We start from the raw sequence: 11,691 nt of genomic DNA on the forward strand, positions 1-11,691 counted from the left end.
AGTATTTCTTTCTGTTTAAAAAGGTTAAATGAAAACATTGATTTACTATTTTAAAATATTAATTTATATAGATTAAATATATACTTTGAGAGAAAATAATAGAAGATGTTATTGTCTCAATGGGAACGTTAGTGTAGCCAAATCCAATTGGTCTGTTATCTAAAAGGCATGGAACATGTTATTGTCTCAGCCAATAGCGCGGGAGAATCGCAAATACAATCTATCCAATACGCAAAAAACGCGACGGCGCCTCGTCAACGTAAGAATATTAGTTTAAGCGTGTGTGGATAGAAAGCGTGCCAAACCACCGCGGATTCGAAATCGGAAAATTCTGGAACCACCTAGAGGACGTAGGAGATACCCCACACACCCCACGCAATACTTCGCTTTTTCCCCAACCCCAATTCCACTTGGAAACAAAATATCCAACCGTCCAAAGTTTCTGATCCAACGGTACACAACCTACCGAACCTTCCAGAATTTTAACGGGTTCTTTAAAACACACCACTTCCTCCTTTCCTTCTCAATTCAGTTCAAGAAATTGCCGTAACTTTTGATTCCTTTATCTAAATTCGAGTTCTAATTCCGTTAGGGAAAACAGTTGTGAGCAGAAAATATGGCCGGTAAAGGCGAGGGTCCTGCGATAGGAATCGATTTGGGAACCACCTACTCTTGTGTTGGTGTTTGGCAGCACGATCGTGTTGAAATCATAGCCAACGATCAGGGTAATAGAACTACCCCATCCTACGTTGCTTTCACTGACTCAGAACGGTTGATCGGCGATGCGGCGAAGAACCAGGTCGCTATGAACCCAACCAACACCGTTTTCGGTAAGCACTCTAAAAACATCCTGTAATACCTTGCTTATCTGCAGTTGTCGTCACATTAACTGATTTCTTAGTCATGTTGTCGAGATTTATGTCGATCTAGGTCAAATTCTAATTCTCTCTAATATAACTGCAGTTAGTCTGTATTATTGTCATGATTCTTTTCGTTTTTATATACATAAAGAAAATTAAACTACAGAAGTGAAGTTATACCGTTGTTTTTGTGCTTCTAAAAGAATCTTTGGTTATTCAATTAGATTGCTAGTCGATTTTGGTAGCTGCGTTTATGCTAAGCATTTGATTGGTAGGCGTTTTAGCGATGTAAGGTTTATTAAACAATCACATACTTTAACTAGTTTGATTTTGCATGGTTAGTTTGGAGCACTTAATTGAACTGATTAGATTTTGCATGATAAGTAGAAGCACTTAATTGAGCTGTTTTGGGTTCCCAAGATGGTTAAATGATTACTTGATTGAATTACCTGTGCAAAATGCGTCCTCAATTATCAGACAAATTTTTTTTTTTTTTTGAATCATTTGCTGATTGTGTTGATTTGATTTGGCGCGTGCAGATGCTAAGCGTTTGATTGGTAGGCGTTTTAGTGATGCTGCTGTACAGAGTGACATAAAATTGTGGCCGTTCAAAGTGATTTCTGGTCCCGGTGACAAACCTATGATTGTGGTGAATTACAAGGGAGAGGAGAAGCAATTCTCCGCGGAAGAAATATCTTCCATGGTTCTAATCAAGATGAAGGAGATTGCGGAGGCCTTTCTCGGGTCTACAGTGAAGAATGCCGTGGTTACTGTCCCTGCTTACTTCAATGACTCACAGCGTCAAGCTACCAAGGACGCTGGGGTCATTTCGGGGCTCAATGTTATGCGTATTATCAATGAACCTACTGCGGCTGCCATTGCTTACGGGCTTGACAAAAAGGCCACTACTTCCGGGGAGAAGAACGTTCTCATATTTGACCTTGGTGGTGGTACTTTCGATGTGTCCCTTCTCACCATTGAGGAAGGAATTTTCGAGGTGAAAGCCACCGCTGGTGATACTCACTTGGGAGGTGAAGATTTTGATAACAGAATGGTGAACCATTTTGTTCAGGAGTTCAAGAGGAAGAACAAGAAGGATATTAGTGGAAATGCGCGAGCATTGAGGAGATTGAGAACCGCATGTGAGAGGGCGAAGAGGACTCTCTCTTCCACCGCTCAAACCACCATCGAGATTGATTCATTGTACGAGGGTATTGACTTCTACACAACCATCACCCGTGCGAGATTTGAAGAGCTGAACATGGATCTCTTCAGGAAATGCATGGAGCCCGTGGAGAAGTGTTTGCGGGATGCGAAGATGGATAAGAGCACCGTCCATGATGTTGTTCTTGTCGGTGGTTCTACTAGGATACCTAAGGTTCAACAGTTATTGCAGGACTTCTTCAATGGAAAAGAGCTCTGCAAGAGCATCAACCCCGATGAAGCTGTTGCCTATGGTGCCGCAGTGCAGGCCGCTATTCTCAGTGGTGAGGGTAATGAGAAAGTTCAGGATCTTCTGTTGTTGGATGTTAGTCCTCTCTCCCTTGGTTTGGAGACAGCGGGAGGTGTCATGACTGTGTTGATTCCCAGAAACACAACCATTCCAACCAAGAAGGAGCAGGTGTTTTCAACCTACTCCGACAACCAGCCCGGTGTGTTGATTCAGGTCTACGAAGGTGAACGTACGAGGACCCGCGATAACAATTTGCTCGGAAAATTCGAGCTCTCTGGAATTCCTCCTGCCCCCAGAGGTGTTCCCCAGATCAATGTCTGCTTTGATATGGATGCCAACGGTATATTGAACGTGTCTGCAGAGGACAAGACCACCGGACAAAAGAATAAGATAACAATTACCAACGACAAGGGTAGGCTTTCCAAGGAAGAGATTGAAAAGATGGTGCAGGAAGCTGAGAAATACAAGGCAGAGGACGAGGAGCATAAGAAAAAGGTGGAGGCCAAAAATTCTTTGGAAAATTATGCGTATAACATGAGGAACACAATTAAAGATGAAAAGATTGCTTCCAAGCTGCCTGCTGATGATAAGAAGAAAATAGAAGATGCTATTGATCAAGCCATTCAATGGCTGGATGGGAACCAACTTGGCGAGGCTGATGAATTTGAGGACAAGATGAAGGAGTTGGAGAGCATATGCAATCCCATCATCGCTAAGATGTACCAAGGTGCTGGTGGTGACGCTGGTGGTGCCATGGATGAGGATGGTCCTGCTCCTGCCAGTGGAAGCGGTGCTGGACCCAAAATTGAGGAAGTCGATTAAGCAGAACAATTGTGATGGGGTGTTCTTGATTTTGCCAAGACCCTTAGATCTGTTGTCAGAATGTTTTAATTGGAATTATTTACTTTACCTTTTCTCCCTTTTTTTCATTAATGTACTTTTTCCTGTTTCAATGTACACAATGATATGAAGTTTGCTACCCATTTACAGGGTAGCCTTTCAATTATGATTGCTGGAACATTACAAGTAGATGAAAAATGACTTTGCTGCTGTGATTATTTGACTTGGGAACATATACGAGCAACTGTATCAAACAGCAAAACAACCTCTACCTTTACGTATCTTTTGAAACTGTTTGTGTGACCTAAAATATTCAAATTATGTGGCTTAATGCATGGGATGAATGTGGCCCAATGAAAAGATTACACAATTTTAAGAAAAAACTTGAGAAACTTCCCTACAAAACACTATCTTATGTTAACACAAATTTGGTTTTATGGGTTGCTTCTGATTTTTTTTTTCATATTTTCAAATAATAGTTAATTATTGTCAGTGTAATTTTTTTACGCTCACATCTAATAATTGTTTTACTAGAATAGTTGTTAAACAAATTATTATAAAAAAAACTTTTTATCTTATCATCAAAAGGCATAATTATTTTTTATTCATTCTCTTTCATAATATAATTGTTTGGTTTCCTTATTTTACTTTTACCTTCATCATTTTAGTGACAACACCTAACTAAAAATATATGCAAGTGCATTATAAAAAACTTATATATAAAAACTTTTATGTATGGATGAATCATTAATACAATATTTATTGTCATAGGTACTTGTAAAAATAATTAGTTTAAAAAGTTGACAATGATTAGTTTTTTTTAAGGGTTAAATATGTTTTTGTCCCTCGAGTTTCAGCAAAATTTGGAATTAGTCCCTCATCAAAACTTTTGACTAATTTAGTCATTCATCTTTAAAAATGTGTGAATTTAGTCTTTTTAACCAAATTTTATTAAGTTTATCTGATGTTTCAAACGCATTTCATGATAGTATTTGAATTATTTATACCGTTTGAAACATTTTTGCTTCAATGTTAACTCAAATACTATTACAAAATGCGTTTAAAATGTCAAATAAACTTCATAAAATTTGGTAAGAAAGACTAAATCTACATATTTCTAAAGATGAAGGACTAAATTGGTATAAAGTTTCGAAGATAGACTAATTCTAAAATTCACTGAAACTTGAGAGACAAAAAATATATTTAATCCTTTTTTTTAAGGTCAATCATGTGTAAGAAGAAGAACAAGAATTTTTAAAAAATCACAAGAATAAAAAGATACAATAAAGAGAAGAGAAGCAAAGTGAGGAAATTTGATTTTTTTTTTTGAGTTTTAAGCTTTGCGAAAAAGTTTATTTATATATTTTTATTCCTATATATTCTAAGAGTCTGTTTTTTATTAATCCGTAAATACTGTAATTTGACTTTTATACTTTTCAATATATATTTTTTTCAATAAATAATTCTACTTTTTATACTTTTTTTACAATAAAAAAAGAAAAGTGGACACATGTGTATGGTGCATGTGTCTTTACTTCTCCATAAAAAAAATTATTTTCTATCTACATTCTCTTCCAATTTTATCCATTTTGGTAATTGTTATTTTAATTTAAAATAATTACATTTGAATTTTTACTCATTAAATGATCATTACTTTTAATTTAATTATTATTTTTAAATTAAAATAATTATTTTATCATTTTATCTTTTAAACTACTATTTATTTAAATTTAGTTATGTTTAAATTAAATTAGTCATCTATAAGAAAAAAAACACACACATATGCGTAATGAATTTCAACTAGTATTCAATAAAAAATAAATAAAAATGTAATATTTTTAAAAGAATCATAAAAAACTATTAAACCCTTTGTTGTGTTTTGTATATACTCATATTTCACATATCACATATGTTATCCTCACTATTATATTTTATGTAAGATATTATAACCATTAACACTATCATATTAACTAAGAATGACGATGCAGTCCGTATGCTTCGTTTTGATCCGTTCCTCAATTAGTCTATAAAAAAGTAGACAGAACTAGCTCGTTTCTCATAAAAAATATGAGCTAATTTTTCTGATTTATCATATATAATATTTGAATCGTGATTTTGCAAATTGACATGCGGTCAGTATGAAAAAAAATATTTATTTTGTATTTTTTTCATGAAGGTGTCAAATTTTAATAACCTTAATTTTATTTAGTTAAATCAGTAAAAATAAAACTTATGACACACTAATCCTCACTCGGTGAATATATTCTCTCTTTAATTCCATATGAATGTCATGTTTTATATATTATTCTTTTGCATTTTAACTTTTTTAATTATAATTTTTTTATAATAAATGTTGAACTCTTGTTCAATTTCTTGTATATCAAAAGAGATAGCCGAAGAATGAGAAAGATGGTTACGTGTTCCAATTATCACTGTACAGTATGCCTATCGGTCAGTCGGCCATTACTAACCATGAAGCAAGAACCATAGGCCAGCCGGCTGAACATCCATAGGCCAGCCGGCTGAACATACAAGTCACGATTCGACCATACCAAACCAATCGGTCCGTCGGTCAAACGACAGAGTGGACCCTCTAACCTTGGGGAACCATCGGTCCATCGGTAAAACAGCAGCGATGGACCTTCTGTCGTTAAGGGTCCATCGGTCCATCGGTCAATCAACAGAGTGGACCCTCCAACCTTGAGAGCCCATCGGTTCGTCGGTAAAGCAGCTACGAGGGACCTCCTAATCTCGGGGGACCCATCGGTAGGACAGCAGCGACGGACCGTATCTGATATTAACCAATCGGTCGGTAAAATACATCGTCAGCTAGTGGAAAATGTGATATTAACCCAGCCAAGTGACCATCGGTCGCACGGTTATATAGCTTAAGTTAATGATCATCGGATAAACGAGTCACTAATCTTCATTAAGAGGTCATTGGGCCGTGATTAAGAAACCCTAATTGCAGGCCCATGTCGAAGGCTATAAATAGAGCCCAAAGGTAGGTTGGTAAGATGATTAATTACGCATTTATTACAACTGATATATCGACACACCGATCGGCATCATCTAACTTAAGCATCAGAGTACTTTAGGCAGGTACCCCGATCGTCAACCCAACCGATCGAGCTAAGGAGAGGATTTCGCTGAAGTTATTGGAGAAGGAAGAGACAGCATTAAGTGAAGAGGTTCTCATAGTAGGCTCTTGGTCCCTACACCCCGAAACATTTTGGCGCCCACCGTGGGGCCGAGCGGTCTCCATTGAGAATTTACCCATATGGTTACCACGAGGAACCGAAACAGCAACATGGACGGAGGAAGGTTAGCAGATGATCAAGCGGATACTAGGGAGATGATACGGTTAATGCAGCAAAGAATGGACGAGATGCAGAGGAACTACGAAGCTCAGATGCAGATTTTGCGGGAAGAGAATGTCATCTTAAGGCGGAAGGAGGAAGGAGTCCCTTCGACACCGACCGTGCCTGACCCGAACAGGTTAAGTCGGGTACAGCATCGGGAGGCCGCTCGGGTGGAGAGGACGCAGGGCTCAAGAGGAAACCCGTCACACACGGTGGCGGAGAGTTCAGGAGCAAACAACGGGGGCCGCCCATCAAGACTACCGATCCCGGCGTCGGGGTCCTCCCCATTCACCTCGTATATCTTAGAAACTCCGCTACCGGAGAAATGGAAAATGCCGACTTTTGACAAGTACGATGGCACGACCGATCCAGACAACCACCTGCGAGTCTTCATGCATCAGATGATGTTTCACGCTGTCAGCGATCCCATCTGGTGCCGAGTCTTCTCGACTTCATTGACTGGGGAGGCGCTGGAGTGGTTCTCAGAGCTGCCGACCGGCTGTATTGACTCATTTGCTACTCTGAAAGCGCGGTTCAGCACGCAGTTCGCGCCCTTGAAACCGGCCATTCTGACGGTCGACAATTTGGTGAACATCCGCCAGGAGGACGGGGAATCGCTAAGGAGTTATCTCGATCGGTATAATCGAATGTCGGTCAAGATAAAAGGTCTCAGTGACGAGATTGCACGACATCACTTTTCTTACGGGCTCCAGCCGGGAGTTTTTGCGGACAAGATAAGCCGAAAGAAGCCGCAGACGATGGAGGAGATGAGGGAACGCGCGGCCAAATTCATACAGATGGAAGACATGCAGGAGTTTAGAGTAAAGAAGAGAGAGAAGGAGGATGCAGCACTCACAAAGCCGCCCGTTTCTAGACCGAGCAAACCTGTAACCCGACCCACCGAACGGAGGGTCCCGCCACCTAAGTTCACAACTTACACTCCCCTGGCTGTTCCCCGGGCCAGGATCTTACAGGAGGCCTTTAGTGCCGATTCACTCCCAGCAATTAGGAAGAAGCCTCCGCCACCCGATGCCGACAGGAGTAAGCATTGCCAGTACCATCGGTCTATCGGGCATACCACCGAAGAGTGCCACACGCTCCGCGACAAAATAGAAGAACTGATTCGACAAGGGCATTTGAAGAAGTACATTCGGCAAGATCGTCCCCCGCGGAGCCCGGTGAGGCACCGAAGCCCGATGAGAAAGGTCCTTCCACCCCGTTCGGAGAGGAAAAGGGAGCCCGAGGGCGAGAAACGTAGGAGAGAACCATCCCGGTCGCGTCGGAGTCCGAGAAGGAGCCGCAGCCGTAGCCAGGAAAGACCCCTGAGGGGTTACATCAACACCATCTCCGGGGGGTTCGCCGGAGGAGGATCAAGCTCTGCAGCTCGGAAAAGACACGTTCGGGCGTTGAAATCGGTTCACCTGGTTGAGAAGAAGGTCCGATTGATGCCTCCCATCACATTTACGAACGACGACTTCAAGGCGCCCGATCCTGATCATGATGACCCGATGGTCATCTCGATAGAGGTGGCCGAGTATGGGATCGGGAAGGTGTTGGTCGATCAGGGAAGCTCTGTCAACATCTTATACTGGAAGACCTTCCAGAGGATGAACCTCTCCGAGGACCTGATTGTGCCATACAACGAGCAGATAGTCGGCTTCTCAGGCGAACGGGTGGACACGAGAGGATACGTGGATCTCCGCACCAGGATCGGCTCACGGAAGGACGGTCGGGAGGTAAGAGTTAGATTCCTGTTAGTTGAAGCTAACACCTCCTACAATGTGTTGTTAGGGAGACCCTGTTTGAACGCTTTCGGAGCGATTGTGTCTACCCTCCACCTGGCCATGAAGTTCCCGTCGGACAAGGGGACGATATGCACGGTGCATGCAGATCAACAGGTCGCCAGGCAATGCTACGCTGCGGGATTGAGGATCAGACCTCACAGCCGACCGCGCAAGCAACACCGATCGGAGGTTGCCATGACAGACTTAGACCCCGGACGAATACGGAGGATCGGTTGCAACCAGAAGGAGAAACAAAGGAGATACTGATCGGAAGCCAGCCTGGACAATTCACGAAGATCGGGGGAGCCCTGGGCGCGGAGGAAGAAGAGCTCCTGGGAGCGGTGATTTTAGAAAGCAAAGATTTGTTTGCATGGTCTAGCGCCGATATGCCGGGCGTCCATCCCGATGTGATGTCTCACAAGTTGGCTATCTTTAGGGAAGCCCGCCCGGTCTCACAAAAGAAAAGGAAGATGGGGGAAGAGAGAAGGAAGGCGGTTGAGGAAGAAGTGAGAAAGCTAGAAGGGGCGGGGTTCATCAGGGAGATTAAGTATACTACCTGGTTGGCGAACGTGGTCATGGTAAAGAAGGCGAGCGGGAAATGGAGGATGTGCACGGACTTCACCGACCTCAATAAAGCCTGCCCGAAGGACGCCTACCCGCTGCCCAGCATCGATCGGCTGGTGGATGGGGCCTCGGGGCACAACTACTTGAGTTTTCTGGATGCGTACTCTGGGTACAACCAGATTCCCATGTATGGCCCAGACGAATCCAAAACGGCGTTCATAACGGATCGAGCAAACTTCTGCTACGAGGTCATGCCGTTCGGTCTAAAGAACGCAGGGGCTACTTATCAGAGACTAATGGATCGGGTCTTTCGTGGGCAGATCGGTCGGTCCATGGAAGTGTATGTGGACGACATGGTGGTGAAATCGCAGACGATCGAAGAGCACGTACGCGACCTCGGGGAGGTCTTCCACCGGTTGCGCAAATATAACATGCGTCTCAACCCAGAGAAATGTGTTTTTGGGGTACCGGCAGGGAAATTTCTAGGTTTCATGCTGACGGCCCGAGGCATAGAGGCGAATCCCGACAAGTGCGCTGCTATTGTTGAGATGAGGAGCCCTAAAAATTTAAAGGAGGTTCAGCGGTTGCTGGGGCGACTGACTTCTCTGGCGTGATTTCTACCCAGGCTGACAGAGAAGGTGAGGTCGATCCTGAGAATCATGAAGAAGCAGACTACGGAAAAGTGGGATGACCAGTGTGAGGCAGCGTTTCAACAAATAAAGGAGATGATCAGTGCACCACCGATCATGAGCCGACCGGTGGAGGGGCTGCCCCTGCAGTTATACCTGTCGGTCACAGACGACACGATCAGCGCAGCCTTGGTACAAGAAGTCCCGGAGCAGCGGCCTGTTTATTTCATCAGCCGAGTTCTACAGAGTGCGGAAACGAGGTACCAGTTGATAGAGAAGATAGCCTTGGCACTATTAACGGCCGCACGACGGCTGCGTCAGTATTTCCAGAGTCACCAGGTGGTCGTCCGAACCGATCATCCCATAGCCAAGATACTTCGAAAACCCGACTTGGCCGGTAGGATGATTGCCTGGTCGGTTGAGTTGTCTGAGTTCGGTCTTAGGTACGAACCTAGAGGATCGGTCAAAGGGCAGCATTTGGCCGACTTTGCAGCCGAACTCCAAGGACCGACTCCTTCGCCCGAGCAAACGTGGATTCTCTTCGTTGACGGATCATCGGACAAACAAAGTGCCGGAGCGGGAATCGTCATTGAAGGACCGAACGGTTTTACAGTGGAGCACTCCTTGCAGTTCCAGTTTAAAGCCTCAAATAACCAGGCGGAGTATGAAGCGCTGATCGCCGGATTAAGACTAGCAAAAGACTTAGGAGCGACGAGGTTGAAGTGTAACACCGACTCGAAGCTCGTTGTCGGGCAGATACAGGGTGAATACCAAGTCAAGGATGATTTGCTGCTTCAATACTACCACAAGGCTGTTGAAGCCATGAAAGAATTCGAAGAAGTTACCATCCACCACATCCCCCGAGCGGAGAACGCTAGAGCCGATAGGCTATCCAAGCTGGCGGACGGAAAGGAGAAGGGCCAGTTGAAGACGATTATCAGGCAAACCCTGACGAGACCTTCGGCGGGAGAATGCGCTGCAACAGAACGATCGGCTGATTGGACTACCGAGATACGAGAACTCTTAAAGAGGTGCGAGGCTGGAGAAGAGGTCAGACCGACGGAAAGGAAGAGGGCGCTCCGTTTCGTAATCATCGGAGAAGATCTATACAAGAGAGGCTTCACAGCGCCACTCCTTAAGTGCTTATCTGCAGATGAGGCGGCATACGTCATGAACGAGGTCCATAACGGCATCTGCGGAATGCATACCGGACGGCGGACGATGAAAGCAAGGATACTCCGAGCGGGATACTTTTGGCCGACCATGGAAGAAGACTGTGAAGCCATGATACGCAAATGCGCAGGATGCCAAGCCCATGGAAACGATATGAAGAGGGCCCCGACCGAGCTACGCAGTTTGACAGCACCGTGGCCGTTCGCTCAATGGGGCATGGACATCGTCGGACCTTTCCCAATCGACCGAGCGCAGAAGAAGTTCATACTTGTAGCGGTGGACTACTTCACTAAATGGGTCGAAGCGGAGGCCCTGGCTAATATCACCGCTCGGCAGGTCCACTCTTTTGTTTGGCGCAACATCATATGTCGCTTCGGCCTTCCCCATACGATCATCACCGACAACGGTCGCCAGTTTATTGACAAGAAGCTGAAGGATTTCTATCGGCAAGTAGGAATACGGCACGTGACGAGTTCGGTCGAACATCCCCAAACCAACGGCCAGGCTGAGGCCATGAATAAGGTGATAGTGGCCGAGTTAAAGAAGAGGTTAGGGGAAGCCAAAGGAGCGTGGGTTGACGAGCTGCCACAAGTCCTTTGGGCCTACCGATGCACGCCACACGGGACGACCGGTGAATCGCCCTTCAACTTGACGTATGGTACAGATGCCATGCTACCGGTCGAAGTGGGAGAACCGACCCTTCGGCGGGAAATGCAGGACTTAGAGGTAAACTGTGGACGAATGCGCGAGGAGCTGGATTGGGCGACCGAGCGAAGGGAGCGAGCAACCGTGCGAGCTGAGGCGTGTAGGAGGATGGTGGCAAGAAGGTATAACGCGAAGGTCAAACCAAGAAATTTCGCCAGGGGAGATTTAGTCTGGAGAAAAACCAATGATGCGCGGAAGAAGTCAACGCAGGGAAAGCTAGCGCCAAACTGGGAGGGCCCGTTCCGTGTGACCGAGAACCTGCAGAACGGAGCCTATCGGCTGGAGTACCTGAGCGGTAAGGGAATACCCAACACATGGAAC

The 11,691-nt window shown here is 44.6% G+C and overlaps 2 protein-coding genes across 2 annotated transcripts; both read left to right on the forward strand.

Moving 5' to 3' along the window:
- The first annotated feature begins 504 nt into the window (after positions 1-504).
- LOC114169933 (heat shock cognate 70 kDa protein 2) lies at positions 505-3,366 on the forward strand. Its single transcript, XM_028055335.1, has 2 exons — positions 505-830; positions 1,400-3,366. The coding sequence occupies exons 1-2, from the start codon at positions 617-619 to the stop codon at positions 3,133-3,135; spliced, it is 1,950 nt and encodes a 649-aa protein (XP_027911136.1). The 5' UTR covers positions 505-616; the 3' UTR covers positions 3,136-3,366.
- Positions 3,367-6,463: 3,097 nt separating this feature from the next.
- LOC114170403 lies at positions 6,464-8,566 on the forward strand. The gene has a single exon (XM_028055881.1). It carries the CDS (start codon positions 6,464-6,466, stop codon positions 8,564-8,566), a length of 2,103 nt encoding a protein of 700 aa, XP_027911682.1.
- Positions 8,567-11,691: the final 3,125 nt, after the last annotated feature.

This window comes from Vigna unguiculata, chromosome 11, assembly GCF_004118075.2.
Source record: "Vigna unguiculata cultivar IT97K-499-35 chromosome 11, ASM411807v1, whole genome shotgun sequence".
In the NCBI taxonomy this organism is placed as follows: domain Eukaryota; kingdom Viridiplantae; phylum Streptophyta; class Magnoliopsida; order Fabales; family Fabaceae; genus Vigna; species Vigna unguiculata.